At 31.4% G+C, this 18953-nt stretch overlaps 1 protein-coding gene across 7 annotated transcripts in view; it reads left to right on the top strand.

The window, feature by feature from the left end:
• LOC149807843 (uncharacterized) overlaps positions 1-18953 on the top strand; it is a 124578-nt gene that overhangs the window by 83147 nt on the left and 22478 nt on the right. For all 7 annotated transcript variants that reach the window (XM_089971369.1, XM_089971364.1, XM_089971356.1 and 4 more), the window contains one exon: positions 16-207. In XM_089971369.1, coding sequence (XP_089827495.1) covers positions 16-207 — 192 coding nt within the window. The remainder of the gene's footprint in view (positions 1-15; positions 208-18953) is intronic.

The raw sequence follows: 18953 nt of genomic DNA, 5'->3' as shown, positions 1-18953 counted from the left end.
ATATATATCTTTCAGCGATTACATGCAACTTATCTAAGTTGAACCTGACTATGACCACATACGCATGTACTGAACTTGTTGCTGGTGAATGTGCTTACAACTCGATTTTGACGATTCACTGTAACACGGGTTATAAGCTGTCCGGATATGGTTCAAGTCAGTGCATAGGCACAGACCACTGGAACAGGAGCATAGGAGTTTGTGACGGTAAGCATAACACAATACGACCGTACACTTTTAATTTAGGTCATGACAAATACAAACACATTTCCTTAAGCAACTGTACATTTAAAACAAATGGTCCGTATATTTTGTACATAAATGCATACATCTAAGGAATAATCTCTTATCATCAGCTAGCGGTGAAACGATTCATTGATATATTGATTCATCGATAATTTTGCTATAACGATACACATAACGAGAAAAAGACGGAGAATCGATAATAAAGATATTTACCGTATGCATGTCGCTTTAGTCTTTATCCGTCTTAAATGATCATTATCACCTTGCATTATTATTCTTTAAAATTAGAATTCGTCTGAAACATCATTTGCAGTCAAAGTCACTCAGTTTTAACAGCAAAACTGAAAAACACTCTTGAGAATACTCCCTCATCGTTTATAAATTAACACGAAGTGACATGCTTCGTAATTTAACACACACTCACATAAACCACATGCAATGCTAGTCATCTTAACCCAGCAGCATATTCAGCATATATTATATATTCCAGACATTGTCCACTTATATAATGAAGTACTTTACTCAATACTTCATAAAAAACGTTTACGCGAAGTGGTGTTTTGAGCTTGTTCCCCTCCAAGTCAAACAATACCAATCAGAAATTAATGTAACTTATTCTCTCCTTCTGAAACAAGACTTATTGGCAAAGCAACCATGATACTTTGCTCATAAGTCGTTAATTGATATGTAATGTACTTAAACAGAGATGCTCCCACGGTGTGTCATTGCATGAACCATGCAAAATTTGTGCGAATGGGTAACTTGAAGAACAGTCATGCACGAGACTTCTCTCAATTCACTTGAAATTCCCTCACATGAAAATGTGCTCCGCGAAGTAAAAAAATGTTTTAAAGGGTTCTTGTCGCGACATCTGTCTTGGAGTAGGCAAATGTTTACAAATCTGTGCCCATCTAGCAAGTCATGAATGGTTGTTAAGCTAGATTAGAATGGCTCACGGTTCCCAGGAATATGTATTATTTGGCGGAGTTTGAACATAGATTGAATGAAGTTTTACAAATGCGTGTCGAAAATGCGGGCTGCCCCGAAAAAAAACAAATATCTGAATTCCAGCAAAGGTCATTTCGATTTCGCTCGCTAAATATTGGCTGATGGTAATGAAGATGACAATTTTTAAAGTTATGAAGTGTCTAGAATTATTGTAGCTGGGAAATTATTATTGGAGATACTAGTGAATGACTTTGAGCACGAACATGGTGTTAAATACGAGTCAGATATTCATGTTGGGTCGGCTTAACCAGATTTTATTACGGCTGGTCTCCCTTTCAGGGTATTTCAAAATTAAATGTAGAAAGGCGGAATACTGAGGGTAATTAAAATACAGAAAATTTTGAAGTTTTAAATTGTCATCTTTTTATCCATCAGTTTATCCTTTTAGATCATATGATACAGAACGATATATCATTATCAGCGTTAAGATAAACGGAATTAATAAGGATGAAAAAATGAAATTAGGAAGTAAAAATATTTATTTCAGTGCCTGTGTCTGTATTAGCAGACTATGGCATTGATAGATTAAAAATCCTAATACAGCTTTACTCAATAGATAAGAACACTGCCATACTTATCAGTATACCATTAATTCCACAAAGTTTATGCCAATGAAAAATCCGTTTTGGAGCATATGTATCCAAATGATAAATATGTGAGCTCCAGAACATTTGTACATAGAAGTCATTAAGACCAGTTTCCCAGCAGATTCAAGCTGTCAAAGCTAGCTAATTATATGCCCCTTCAGAATATATGTATACACAGATAAGAAACTAAGCATGCTAAAAAATAACTAACATATTAATGATTAAACAGCTGGAGGTGTCATCAGTTAAAGATGTCGCTTTCAAAAGAGCTCTATGAAAATGTAGCAAAAAAGGAGTGACATAAATTAATGTGTTTTGTAAATATTGTATTGATTGAAGTGATAGGGAAGTTTTGAACTATGGGCGTTTCGTCCTCTATCTCCTTTTCTTGCACTCCCCGTTTTTATTTGACTTTTTATTTTATACATTAAGACTAAATTATGTCAGGATCTCTACTTAAATTGTACATGGGTAACACATTTGGAATTTATATTGTTATTTAGAGATATTTAAACAGTGAATGAAGGTAATGATTAAATTAATACAATTAGCACATAACCAGCACTAGGGCATATTTCAAACCGTATAAGGTTATCTTCTTCTGTAAGTTAAATAAAAGCTATATTATAGGACTGGGTAATGTCGATATTTTTCCTTCTTCACTGTTGAATGCATGCAACCGTTATAACATTTGTCTTTTGTATTGGCAGGAAATACAGTGTGATAGATTTTGCTGGTATTCATCCACAGTTTCATGCCCAGATTTGTTCGTGATGAGATTTTCTTTGCACGATGAAATTGTACTATTTCTTCTGTTCTAAAGATAACATCGTTTTGAATTTAAAGTTTAAGTAAGACATGAAATTGGTAGTAATGCGTTTTCAATGCATTCATGCTTGCAAATGAAAGGGCCTTGTGGCTAAAGTGAGTTAAATGGAACAACCATTAAAATCCATAACACGTTAAATAGTACACATTACAACCAAGATATACTTTGTTTTATCCTGTCATCAAGGAGAATACCATATTCATATTTGATAAATTTATGTCGGTCTGTAATCTGCATACCTGAAATACAACCAAAAATGACAAAATACATTAAGGGGCACCACCTACGTCCCAAATAATGGAAAACTATCAAGTTCGTATGTGTATCGATATGTATCGTATATCAGGTTGTGTATAGTGAATCGAATCAATACATTTCACAGGTGTATCGTTTTATACATATCATCCGCATCCTTCGGAACAAACTATATTTGTAGCTTTTTAGTGTGATAAAAACTGTTCAGATGTAAGGCATGCATATATTTGTACCCATCTATATAGATAGAGATTGACAGACAGACACACACATACAAGCAAGCATATATGTATGTATGTATGTATATATATATATATATATATATATATATATATATATATATATACAGAAAGAGAAGTAGATGTATATAGATATATAGATAGATAGATACATATATGGTTAGATCGATATAGAGATACACTATAGACAGATATAGATCGATTGATATATATATATATATATATTGATATATATATATATATATATATATAGTTAGATAGATATATAAATAGATATATATAGATAGATCGATATATAGATAGACATATAAATAGATAAATAGAAAGACAGATAGATAGATATATATATAAATATATAGATAGACAAATATATAGATAGAAAGATAGATAGATAGATAGATAAACAGATAGATAGAAAGATAGATAGATAGACAGATAGATAGATATATAGATAGATAGATAGATAGATAGGTAGATAGATAGATAGATAGATAGATAGATAGATAGATAGATAGATATGCTGCTTGATAGATGCTGGCAAGAATGCAAGAATTAACATGCGCATAAAGCAAACAAAAAATCTTATCTCAATGGCTTCACAATTTCATTGGTGCAAAAGGAAATGATATGTATGCTAGATGAATTTTCATAGCAAAGAGACCTTGCAGTATCTTGCCTTGTTCTTAGTAATGGTCTTTTTCAAACCGAATTTAAATAAGTGTATTGTTAATGCGTCGATATTGCTCCAGTGTATTACTGTGCGCAAAGGTATACAACGAATGATGGTCCGTCCTACATTGTGCATGCACACATATGTATGTATGTATGTATGTATGTATGTATGTATGTATGTATGTATGTATGTATGTATGTACGTATGTATGTATGCATGCATGTATGTATGTATGTATGTATGTATGTATGTATGTATGTATGTATGTATGTATGTATGTATGTAAGCATTTATGTATCTATCTATGTATGTATGTATGAAGTACGTATGTATATATGTATAATATGGCAAATTAAATTCTTACAGTGGATGTACGTTAAACTTCCACTATTAGCTGATTCTTCTGCGATTTTTAACTATTTTCCTTATTTCCCGAAAACGTTTCTGCCAAGAAATTGCTACGATCTTCAACAATATTCTAAACTCTCTGTGTATGATTGATTTTAACTTATTGAAGCAAATATTGTTCTTTTATTCGTATTAATCAATGACGTTTCATTATAAAACCTCAATAGTCATGGATGCCAGTCATATATTGGCACACAAACGCCATACACCGCAGCAATTTCGTGTTGCCTCATTCTGGACTTAGTAAACATCATACGTTTTAACCAGGCACAATGCCATCTTCATTCAGCTTGTGAAGGGTAGTTCGTTAATTTTATACCATCTATTTTGTTAGATATCTCTAGAAACAATGATCATTCTTTCTTTTGGATAATCTCCATTTATTTTACTGACAGGTGCTTCCCGTACTGTACATTGTTTTTAATACGAATTTCGTATTATTATGTTACCTAACATACTTTCTCCAAGAGTCGACTGATGTTTTGAAGATCTAACGATTCCATAGTCTTGGTCTGTTCCTATTCAGATGTCATGGAATATCGCTTGACCTTGAAATATATTATTTTAAATGGTCAGAGCCATCTGATTTGAGATTACATATATTTTTCTCGCAGTTCTAGTTTCAATAATAATACAAATACTTCCACTGTTACCACTACTAATAATATATTAATGAATATAATAAAAATAAGATCAATACAGATTTCAGGAGAAAGTTACAACTAATGCATATAAATTGTATTGCACAAGTGTGACAGGTTCATTTGATAGTTTTTGATATAGCTGTTTATTTGCAAATAAATTTGTGAGTCGTTTGCTAGATTAAATTAAATGAGGACCTATGGCTATGCCTAAAGATCATTGAGATTTCCTCTTATTACAACTCGGAGCAATGATATGACGAACTATGCTGATATCAGAGCTCTTACCCTGTACTTGATAACATAATACTTGAGTTTTTTTACATGCCCATTAGCATATATCTGGTCATCAAAGTCATAATAAAATATAGCACAACATATTGAATGCTGATACGTACATTTAAGGATGTGGCTGATTTTATTCACAATATATATACGCAATCATACGGATTGTCATTGTGAAATAAATATTGTATTTTCTTTCAAAGTATTGTATTTAGCTGTCAGCTCCGTACCACAATACGTTTATTGACCTCTGAAATCTTCAAAAAAATCATTACGTAATGAGATTAATCTGGATACGATGTTATGTTACAATGACGGACACTCTTCAAACAACGACTGTATCAGTTCATATTGAACAAATGTGGTAATTGGGGAAATATATAAGACAAACTATATTGTTTTCTTTAAATATAAAAAAGTAGTTTTTGCGACACGCTTTCAATCTCAATCGGCCGTCCTTGTTAAATTTTCAAGCAACTTCTCTGCATTTTAGCTATACAATTTCCCACAGTTTCTTAAGCAAGACATTTGATCATAGTCTCACTGAGGAATGTTAAGATTCCTCGGAATAAGGGATGGAAAGTTGTTTGATCGATGAACCATACGTACAACTGTTTTGAGTGGATAAGAGCTTTACATTCTGTACTTATCAATACACTGAACCAGCTTATCATTTTTTCACAGCAAATTGGAATTGTAATAAATGCTATTCAATACAAAAATTGTGTTGTATATGACAGTGTTCTTTCTATAAACATTACAAGGCCTCCATTACCCCGAGGGAATCAAAGAAAACTGAAGTTTTAATGTAAAAATGCATATTGCTGTGCACAGTTATACAGTTAAAATGACGACGAATAATTAGGCTCTAAAGATAGAGAGAGTCTTGCATATTACCAGTTGCACTTGACAAAATACACTGTTAATCTAAAATGCTGATAAAATGAGCTACCTCTCACAGCTTGTACTTTCACAGTATTGAATACTGGTTCATTTACTTCTGGTAAACCGCGTCTTACATAAATATTCATTATAAAGGACGATATCGGGGATCTTGTTAATTTTGCTTTGTTCATTTTGTTCTTGTTGTTGGCTCTCTTGGTTAAATAATATCTAATAAAATTGGTTGCCTTCTACGATATTGGGAGTTAATTATTTACTCATATTTGCAATGGTAAGCCTTTTCAAAAGATTGTCTCTATGCTCTGTAGCACTGGACATTTGCTTCAAATGAAAGTCATAAATGCTTGTCAATTTTGTTGTTTGGAATATATGACGCAAAGATTTGTTTTGAATTCATATGAATTCACAGTATCATAATTCTTTGTTACATGATAAGTTAACATATTTCATAAAGTCGTCGTGAACATTGCAAAATTTCAGAGCGTAATTAACATAATATAAACAACAAAACTACTACAAATCAAATTTGATACATAAGAATAAATGCTTGTTAGTGCTGCAATGTAAATGTATCCATGTAGTCTTGAATTATATACAGTACTTATGATCACAATATTCTATCTTTGAGAAATAAATGGCAACTGTATTTGTCTGGTACCGAAAATGAGAACAGTATAGTTGCATTTAGTCGGAAAATATCCTGTTTAGTTCATCTGTCAATCAGTTGATGACAACCGAGTCATATAAGACTACATCCACTATTCCACTACGAGAGCTTATTTCAAGATGTTACTGATATACTCCATTTGAAGTGAATGATCAACTCTTTTCATACATATCCAGCACTATGGTGCGTGTTAAAGTGTACATAGTATAAACGACAAGGAAATGCACACGCACGTATTATATATATATATAATGTATTACATGTTTACGTCAGTATAACATATTGTTTACATATTATACAAAAACAACTTACCCACAATCATTTCAAAAGGAACAAAGCAGACAAAGATAAATGATTTCAAAATATCATAATATCTTTGCCAATAGATGCACATTCGGGAGCGGCTTGTCATACAAATAATAAATAGCTCTGTAGGATAAATCATGATTACAGAAGTAGTAATTAGAGTGCGAGCGATTAGTATAAAAAAAACAGTCAATATCCTATAATAAACAATGATCATTCCTTCTTTGAATTTTCTCCATTTATTATACTGACAGGTGCTTCCCGTACTGTACATTGTTTTTAATCTGCACTTCTTCTTATTATATTACCTAACATACTTTCTCCAAGGGTCGACTAATGTTTTGAAGATATAACGATTTCACTGTCTTGGGTGGGTCCTACTCAGATGTCATGGATTAACTCTTGACCTTGAAATGTATTCGTGCGCACGTTACTTTAGTCTTCAATAGTCATGAATAATTACTATCAGTTTGCATTATTATTCTTTAAAATTAGAATTAATCTGAATCAGCATCTGCAGTCACAGGCAACTCGCACATCATCTGTAATTTAACACAAAGTGACATAGTTCGTAATGTGCCACATGCACACCCAACATTCCATGCTAGTCATCATAACTCAGCACCATATTCACCATATACTATACATACCAAACATGTTCCGCGTTTATAATGAAGTACCTTAATCAATACGTAATAAGCACTTTAACGCGAAGTTTCGACGTCGAATGTTATCATGTTCACTTTGGTCGATTTGAAAGCTGTAATATCGGTGTAGCGCACTGTGAAGATATCTTACATTTAAGTCTCATAGGTGTTTAGGTCTTGTTCCACTCCAGGCCCCAAAACAACCACCAATCAGAAATGAATGTATCTTATTCTCTTCTTCTCAAACAAGACATATAGGCATAGCAACAATGTCAATTCGCTCATAAGTCATTAACTGATATGGAAATTACTCAGAGATGCTTCCAGGGTATGCCATTGCATTAATCGTGCAAAATTTGTACGAATGCGCAAACTTGGAGACTATTAATACATAAGACCTCTCGCACATTAATTTAAATTCCTGCACAGGAAAATATACTCGGCGAATTACATAATTTGTTTTATATAACCGTTCTCGTCGCGACATTTGTTATTTGCTAGGGAAATGTTTATACATATGTAATCATCAGGCATATCATGAATGGTTGCTAAACCAAATTTGATTGGCACATGGTGCCAAGGAATATTTATTATTCTGGAATAGTTTGAATGTATGATGAAGGAGGTTTTACAACTGCGTGTTGGAAATATGGGCTACCTCGAAAAAAACAAATGTCTGATTCCCGGCGTGGATCATTTTGATATCGCTTGGCAAAATACTGGCTGATGGTAACGAATATGGCAATAATTGATAACGTTATGAAGTATATCGGGTTATTGGAGCTGGGAAAGAGTTAATGGAGATTCCAATGAATAATGTTAAGCCCAAACAAGGTGTTAAATACGAGTCAGATGTACATGTTGGTTGGTAATTAAAAAGAACAGGTGGCTTGACGTTCAGTCTCACTATCAGTGGTATTTCGAAATGAAATGTAGAAAGGGTAGAATAATGAACCTAATCAAAATACAGATTAATTAAAAGGGTAATGCTATTTTCATTTTTTGTCAATCAATGTAACCTTGTGGATCAAATGCTACAAAACGATATATCCGTATCAGAGTTAAGATAAACGGAATAAATAAGGATGAAAAAATGAAAGTAAGAAGTAAATATATTTATTTAAATGCCTACGTCTGCATAAGCAGACCATGGTACTCATAGACTAAAAATTAAAAAAACGTTTTATGGAACCGATACGAAACCTACCACAATATTCATTATACCACTGATTCAAGAAACTTTATGCTATTGAAAAATCCATGTATGTATGAATGTGTATGTCTGTCCGTGTATGCATGCAAGCAGGCACGTGTGTAGCTAAAGAATAAACAGATAAACAGGTTTGTTAATATATTTTTTATTATGTATAAAGCACATTTAAAAAATACATTTAAAAAGAAAATAAGACAATATAAAATCAAAATAAAACATAATGTAGCAAGATATATTATTGATAAATGTACAATATTTCATCAGAACTCAGTGTATGTAGTATAAATATATGATGTACATACTACCTATAATCAAGTAATGTATAAATAAGAAATAATAAAATATGGAGAATTAATTTAGAATTGCTTTCTAATTTTTAAAGAATTAGTTAATATATTTGTATGATATTAGTTTATACTTTCACTAGTTAAGTTATTCTGTAAATTAAAATAATATAAAAAGATTCTTAACTATTTCTAAAAATGGCACCTCATTCCAAAAAAAAAATAATAAAATGATTAATGGATGTCGGATATTGTTTTGGAAGTTAGACATTTTGGATATACCGTATTAAGACAATGAATCCAATAGGTTTCTTTTAACAGATATTCCATCAGACAGTCAGCTATAACAATAGGTTGAAAGGAGAAATCTTGCAAAGTTTGAGAGCTTTTGTTAAAATGTGCGCTATTATGAGATGAGAATGGTTGACGGATATAATTTTTTTATGTCTGATCTGTTTCATACGTTTAGATATGTGTTGACTGGTCTGTCCTTTATATTGGATGTTTATTGCATGTGATCAAATAAAAAAAATTGATGTTGCACAATTAGTATCACAATGTTGATTTAAAGTTTATTTCGTATTATTACTATTGAAAGAAGAATTTGTATTAATAAATGAACAGTGTGAACATCTAAGTATATTACATTTAGCTGATAATCCTTTTAATATGATGTTTTTTATAATTTATAATTAATTAGGAAATCTTTAAGATTTTTCGTTGCTTTATAAGTAAGTGTGGGTTTGCTGTCGAGTAGCGATTTAATGTGTGATGTGATGTGAGTTTGATTTTTAACATAGCTTTAACAATTTTTCAGTCATATCGAGTAGCGATTTAACACTGCCTTTACATGATAATTTTAATAAATCACAATATGTATTGATAATCTTACCTATATTAGGCGAACTTGGATTATATTCAATAACAGAAGGAATGATATCTTCAATTATATTTTTAGTTTACATTGTTCAGATTCAAGTTGTGTAAGAGAAGATACTTTTTGGAAAGCAGTATTAATGATGTAAATAAGGTAATTTCTATTTAAAAAATGCTGACTTAATTCCGTCAAAGTTGATTTAAATACAGCGTCATTCGAAATAATTATTCTGTATATTTTGCGTTTGACTATATTGTATCTCGTTTTTACATTATTTAGGATGGCATAGAAATATTCAACATAATGATGAATATTCGTGTTTTTAACACGAAAAATTGTAGTGACGTCATTATTTTCATTTTTCACGTCATCGACACCAGAAATGATACTTTATTTTAAACACATTGAATGTACATTTTATTGTTGTATGTAATTTGCTTAATACGTCTATAAATTAATAAAGGTCTTCTAATGAATAACTCCAAACCATAAAGACATCGCCTTAAAATATCAGGTTTTAAGAGGTGTTCATTTAGAAAATCATTTTCTAATTTCCCCATAATTACAGATGCATAAGAAGGTGTCATAGGACTACCCATTGCTGTGCCCATTTTTTGAGATAGTTTGCATTACCAAACTGAAGAAAAAAACATTATTTTCGAGCACAAGTTTTATCAAATCACAAACAAGTTATGTTGATAGTGTACGTGTATATTCGTTTTCTTCAAGATAATATTTACACGCTTCGATACCATCATCGTGTGGTATATTCGTGTAGAATGAAACCACATCAAGTGTAACTAGGACTGAATTATCAGTTACTATCGGTACATATTTCAATTTGGTAATGAAATCAAAATTATATTTGTCGTATGAAAGTAATGATTCTATGAGTGGTTCTAAAATATGATCAATATATTGCGACATATTATTTGTCATTGAGTTACATGTAAAAAGAATGGGTCTACCTGGATATCCTAAGGGTAGTGACTTAACTGTTTTATCTGTTTTGGGTAAACTATAAAACTGAGGTGTGCGTATTTGATTTGGGAAGATATCTAGTTTATTATATATGGAGCAACAGTGTAAAGAGATTTGATTAATACATTTGTTTATTTCTTAAAATTTCTTAAGAAGAATTATATGAAAGTTTTGCATAATATTCTTCTTCATTTAATTGTCTTTCTACTTCCTTAATATAATCTTCCTTATTCAGTGCTACTATAGTGCTAGACATATCATCTTTTTTAATAATAATAATTTTGTCTTGTGATAAGGTACGTAAATAATTTAGTTCTTCTTTAGATATGTTTGTAAATTGTTTTCTTTCAGGACTTTTATTTAGAATATCTTGTTCAGTTGCTTCATTATAAAATTTGCGATAAATATCTCGTGCACTAGAAGGTGTGAAAGGTGATTCTTTATTATTGAAAAAGGGCTTTTTTTAAAATAAAAATACTTTTCTTTTGTGAATATGTGCATGATTGTGAGAACAATTCTTTTAATTTTAACGATATTGTGTATTTGAAAAATGTTACTGTTAACTTAATATTGTCATTCACTTTGGTTCTTGGACGATATGATAATCCCTTACCAAGAAGAATGTAATATCTATTAGTTAGAATTCGCTTAGAAAAGTTTAACGCAGTTTCTTTTCCTCTTTAGATTTCCTTTTTTTATTTTCTTTTCTTTCCTCCATCTGATTTTTTTTGTAATCTGATAAATATTCTATTCTTTCTTTGTTTGTGCTGTCTGCAACATATCCTTGAGGGTTTCCATTAGTCTTTGTATTGTTGCTCTTACGGTTGTGTTGGATTCCTGTGTAATTTTCTTCGCCCCATTTCGTACAGTATCTGCATAGGTTGCCTTATGTGTGCCTGAAGTTATCAAGTGTTTTGCTTGATCATTTTTAGAATCGTTATGAATGGGTCTATTATTTTTTCTGTGTAATTTGGTCGATAATATAGTTTTGCTGCCCTTGGCGATGCTTGCTCCATTTCATTTTCACTTCTTGTTTTTTTTTATTATTCCGTGTGATTCTTAGTAACTGCACGTTTACTTTTTGACATTGGTGAAGTTAGCTTCCTCTGCTGATTTATTCGGTTGTTGATTATTTCCTTTTGATTTTTCTCTAGTTATTTTCGATGTTGATGTTTCTCGTTATCTTGGAAAATTGTTTTTCTCACTCTGTAAATTCTGTAACTTTATTAGTTTACTTGTTAATAGTTCGTTGTTTTTAGATTTCGTTTTTTTTCTCTCTCTCTCAAAAGATCTTCATAAAAAATGACAAAATTGCCTTTTATCAAAGATTGTAGTTCATCTCTATGTTCTTCACTTTTTTTGCCTATCTTGATCACTCTCCTCTGATATTCATTTTTGTAGTCTATCACATATTTGCAAAGATACTTTTTTCCAATAGGAAGTCAATATATTCTTTAAACTTCTTTGATGCTGTGTTATACCGAATATGAATTTTTAGTTTTAAACAATAATCCCTTTGACACAATATTGTCTTCCATACACTTTTCAATAAAGATTGCATGTTACCAATTTTTCACCTGTTTTGGTGCTAATTTTTCCATTTTGGTTTTTAAATATGTATGTATGTACCTATGAATGTATGTACTTGTAATATGGCAAATTACATTCTTACAATGTGTGTACATTAAAGTTCCATAAATCAAACATAAATATTATTGCAGGTATTGTTGTTAAACTCAGTTACATGCTTTTATCTTCTAAAAGCTCTTTAATTAATAATACAAAGAAACAAATATCAAAATTATATATAAATATACAGGTCTACGAGCTTCTATTTCTACAAAATGCTTATGTTTAATTATTTCCTTGCAGGAATTCTATTTATGCTCTTGCATTTTACATATTCAATGATTTTAAGATAGTTTAATCACTTGACCAACCAATATTTGGACAGCAACGCATATATTTGCGTGTTGATCTATCGAGAAGATGAATCTGTATGCAGTATTCCAACTAACTAAAGACTTAACCCAATGAAAACGAAAAGCATAGTCAATATATAATAAAAAGATTTACGCGTACACTGATTTCCTCGATAATGAACCTTTAATGGAATTCGTAAAGTTTTTTGGGGGGACTCATTGAACAAGTCACCTTCTCATTTAGTTTTACTTTATGATGAAACATAGGACTAGTTAAATATGGTTGAGGGCAAATTATTATCTGATACTGAAGAGATTTTTAATTATTTTCCTTACTTCTCGACAACGTCTCTGAAATTAACTCTTGCGATATACGATATTCTTCTAAACTTTGTGTATTAATGATTTAATGTCATTGAAAACGTATCATTCTTTTACCCGTGATCATCAATGAGGCTTCAATATAAAATATCAGTAGTCATGGGTGCCAGTCATATATTGGCACACAAACGCCATAGAACGCAATAATGGGGCGATTTCGTATTGCCTCACTTTGAACGTAGTACCTATCATACATTTTTACCACAGTCACAACGTCACATTCATCTCTATTCAGCTTGTGAAGGGCAGTTCGTTAATTTTATGCCATCTATCTTGTTAGATATCTCTCGAAACAATGATCATTCATTTTTTGACTGCTCTACCTTTATTATACATGCAAGATACTTCCAGTACTGTACAGTGTTTTAAATATGAATTTTTTCTTATTATGTTACCTGATATACTTTCTCCAAGAATCTACTGATTTTAGCAAGATCTGACGATTTCACAGTCTTGAGCGGGTTTGATCAGATGTCATGGATTAACTCATGAGCTTGAAATGTATTTGTTTAAATGCACAAAGTAATCTGATTTGAGATTAAAATTACTTTTCTTCGAGTTGTAGCTTCAATAATAATAATAATAATAAGTTCGAGACAGATTTTATGAGAATGTTCCAACTAATGTATCTAAAATTTATTGCACAATTATGACAGGATAATTGGGTAGTTTTTGCTGTATCTATTTCTTTGCAAATGCTTTTCTGAGTCGTTTTTTAAATTAAATTAAATGAGGACCTAGGGATCTCCCTAAAGATTATTGATATTTCCTCTTGTTACATATCGGAGCAATGATATGACAAACTATGTTGATATCAGACCTCTTACCCTCACCTTGAAAAAAATATACTTGAGTGTTTTTTTTAAATATGCCAGTAGCATATACGTCTTCATCAACGTCTTAAGAAAACCAAGTACAACATATTGATTGCTAATGCAAAATTTTAGGATGTGGCTGATTTTTTTCAAAATATATAAATACGTAAGCATACAGATTGTCGTTATAACGGATATGTTTTTCTTCTTTCAAAGTAGTATATTTAATTTACTATCTAGTTGTAAACTTCGTACCGCAATAAGTATATTGATCACTGAATTCGTCAAATAGATCAAAACGTATTGAGGTTTATCTGCATGCTATGTTAAGATACAGTGATGGACACTGATCCAAAAATGACTGTATCAGTTTATATTGAATATATGTGGTAATTGGGGAAAGATATAAGATTAATTATAGTGTGCTCTTTAAAAACAAAATGGTCCGTTTAGAGAAGTATTTATTGCAACACGCTTTCAATCTCTATCAGCCGTCCTTGTTACATTTCCAAGCAACCTATCTGCATTTTAGTTATACAATTTATCACCCTTTCTTCAACAACACATTTGATCCTAGTGTCTGTGGAGAATGTTAAGGTTCATCCGATTAAGGATGGAAAACTGTTTAATGAAATAAACCATATATACAACTCTTTTGAGTGTAAAGCAGCTTTGAATTGTGTACATATAAATACACTGTACTAGCGTATTAAAATTTCGCAGCAAATTAAAATTGTAATAAATGCAACTAAGTACAAATTTTTGTTGTATATGCCAGAGGTCTTTCAATAAATATTATGTGGTCTCCTTTCCGCCTAGATAATGAAAGGAAACTGGAGTTTTAGTGCAACAGTTTCAAATGACGATAACTAACTGCGTTCCAAAGGGAGAGTGAGTCTTGCACATTAATCGTGGAAACAAAACGATTTACTACCCTATCCATTGCAATTGAGTAACTGCTATGTTACTTTACAATGCTGATATATTGAGTTACCTCTCACAGCATGTACTTTCATAACATTGACTACTGTATCATTGTCTTCTGGAAAACCGTGTGTTATATAACATATCATATATTGGATCTTGTTAATTTTGTATCATTATTTGGTCTTGTTTTTTGGTTCTCGTGTTTAATTAATATTTAATAACATTGGTTGTCTCCTCCGATATTGACAATGCATTATTAAGTTATATATTCAAACCTAACCTCTTTCTACAGGTTTTCGCTATGTTCTGTAACACTCGAAATTTGTGTGAAAATCGCACTATTTCCGAGTTTACTTGACAAAACGTACACAACAAGGTTGCCACAAATAGAAAACTAATACATAGTCTAAAACGTTCGTTAGTGCTGAAATAAAAATATATAAATTATAAATATAGTCTTGAATTATATAGAGTATTTATGTTCACAATCTTCTATTTATGAGTAAAAATCGATAACTGTACTTAATTGTTCTTGCACATCCAGAAGTACTATATAACTAACTATGGTGTGTACGAAAGTGTACATAATAAGAAATATAAGGAAATACACACGCACTGTGAAAATATGTTACGCTGATTTCTCATTGCTGTTTTATGCTTGTTCCGCTCCAGCTCAAAAATAACCTCCAATCAGAAAGTAATATAACTTATTCTCTTCTCGACAAACAAGTAGTACTGGCAGCAACAATGAAACTTCATTCACAAGTCGTTAATTGATATGTAAATTATTTAAATATGCTCCAGGGGTGTGTCATTTCATGAATAGTGTAACGTTTATACGAATGCTCCTACTTGGAGAGCATTCCTATATAAGGCCTCAAGCAAATTACTTGAAATTCCCGCATATGAAAGTGTGCTCGGCAATATATATATATATATATATATATATATATATATATATATATATATATATATATATATATATATATATATATACACGTTCTCATTGCGACATCTATTATTTTGTAAGCAGCTATTTACACATTTGGGCTCTTTGTGCATGTCTTGAATGGTTGTTAAGCTAAATTTGATTGCCCAGGAATAATGTTTTTTTTTTTGTTTTTTTTTAGGCTTAGTGTGTACCTAGGTTGAAGGAAGGTTAAAAAAAATGAGTTGAAATAAAAGAATACCTCCAAAACAAAAATGTCTGATTCCGGACGTGGTTCGTTTCAATGATTTTTGGCAAATACTGGCTGATAGTAATGAAGATGACAATACTTTTTAAAGTTATCAAGTATATCGGATTCTTGGAGCAGGGAAATGTTTATGAAGATACTTGTGAATGAATTTGAGCCTGAACAAGGTGTGAACTACGAGTCAGATATACATATTGGCTGGTGAAAAGCTGATTGCTAGATGGTCAATCTTTCTTTCAGCGGCATTTCAACATGAAATGAGAAAGAGCTGAATATTGAACCTAATTAAAATACAGACAATTTTAAAGTATAATGCAATTTTCATTTTTTGTAAATCACTTTCGCCCTGTAGATCAAATGCTACAAATCCATATATCCTTGTCAGGATGAAGATAAACGGAATTAATCAGAATGAAAAGAAATAAAATTAATGAGTAAAGATATTCATTTCAATTTCTACGTCTACACAAGTAGACTATGGTAATAATGGACTCACAATCCTGATAAAACATTATGGAACGGATACGAACTCTGTCCTAATAGTCATTATGCCACTTATTCAACATACTTTATACTAGTGAAAACTCCGTTTTGGAGCATATGTGTGTATATATTTATGTATGTATGTATGTATGTATGTATGTATGTATGTATGTATGTATGTATGTATGCATGTATGTATGTATGTATGTATGTATGCATGTATGTATGTATGTATGTATGTATGTATGTATGTATGTATGACTAATAGCTGTTAATGATTCGACCTTTCTTTTTATTCAATCAGCAGGAGCGCGGTTTATTATAATGATTCATAATTCACATGGTAACAGTTTTTCAGTCCGGCGTTTACTACTGATAGCCCGCACCCCACAGACACTAGGCTATTTATTTATTACTGCAGCCTGCAACATGAATGACATGTAACATCGAAAAACCTTAAATTGCTGTATCGTTTTAAATTCATCATACATATTTATCACGGAGATTCAAAATAAGTTATATGCGTTTCCAGAGACAACATAAAATCGTTAATACAGATTTTTACTTACTTTGTCCTTCAATACAATCTGATAAAGGGTCATATTGTATGTCAATAATGTCATAACAGGTTATGCATACATTAGGCATACAATAGTTTAAGTTTTCTGCCTATCACCTTAAAGGAAATCACGCTTTGGATAATATGATTCGGTTATATTTCTTTAATCCCGGAAATGACTGCGACAATTGTGATCATTTACTCTTGCTTGCTATTATGAAATCAGTTCAAGAATCGTTAGGATTTAGTAGCTTTAAAATAGGTTTTAGACATAACGTGTACCGTTCTAATTATTAAAAGAGAGACATTTTTCAAATGAAGAATCAGACATTAATCTTCTTGGTTATGGTTCTGATTTCACATATACGTTGTAAAAAGATGGACAATTGCAAGAGCTAATTTTAACACTACACTGTCAAATTTGAAATTATATTGTAATCGAAATACAAGGGTATCGCGTTTTCAGCTTGGTAATGTAGTTGTTGATTTATGTCCCACACCGCCAAGATCATCTTCAGGCAAAGAACTATCGTACTTCTACAGTTGTAGCACAAATACTTGACGTAAATTATAGCATTAGCACTCAAAGTAGGCGAAAAGACAAACATCGTTATCACAATCTGTTAAAGATATATGTTGATATATATAGTCATGTTAAACATTCAGTCAATTTATTTGTATATGTCCAACACAGTGAGGGCTTATGTGATGGAATGAAATGGGACTGTAGTCACTTTTGAGTAGCTAAGTTCAGAATTCGGTAATATTAAATAACCTGGACCAGAAATTTCCACATCTGCAGCAAAAATAGCAGAATGAACTAAAACAAATATTATTGGAATATGAACAAATGTGTAAAGATGTTCCAAGAAGAAGAAATAATGTCTACCATGAGGCTGACATTGTTGATTCCACACCTGTCAAAAAACATCCATATATGAATCCTCTCAAACAAGAACGTTTGAAAAAAAATTCAATATTTTTTGACAAAGATTTCATAAAACCAAGTACAATTGACGAGTTCATTGTATTGCATAGATCTTATTATTATTTCCGCATGTGAACATACCATAGAAACGTGAACAATGTGACCAAAACATGTTCATTTCTATACCACGAATCGATAACTGCCGTGACAAAATGGTAAATGCTAAATAAATCACTAAGTTATGAAATGGTTGATGCAAATCCTATTAACCAAAAGGCAAAGAAAATTTCGGCATTCTTAATTCCACACGGGCTTTATAAATATAAAGTGATGCCATTTAGGATAAAAGATTTATAGTTTCCAACGCTCAATAAACACGAATTCGCCTGATCTAGATAATTGTGAAGCATTCTTCGATGATTTTGTCATCTGTACCAAAACATATAATGATCATTTGGAAATAATCTGGAAATTCTTAGATTATTATTTTAAGTACAATCGAGTTTTGCCTTGCTTGTGTAACTTTCTTCGGACATATTGTTGAACAATGTGAAGTTTAACCTATACACGCTAAGGAAAATGCTATCTCTGAATCTCATGTACCTATCAGTAAAACGTAACGGAGGAGATTGTTGAATTTGCTATGATATAATATGAAGTTTTTTTCCAGTTTTTCTTTAATTTCTGAACCCT

Source organism: Sinohyriopsis cumingii, chromosome 1, assembly GCF_028554795.1.
Source record: "Sinohyriopsis cumingii isolate HCF-2022 chromosome 1, ASM2855479v2, whole genome shotgun sequence".
NCBI lineage: Eukaryota > Metazoa > Mollusca > Bivalvia > Unionida > Unionidae > Sinohyriopsis > Sinohyriopsis cumingii.
The sequence above is the reverse complement of the archived record's forward strand: the minus strand, read 5'-3'. Positions and strand labels throughout refer to the sequence as shown.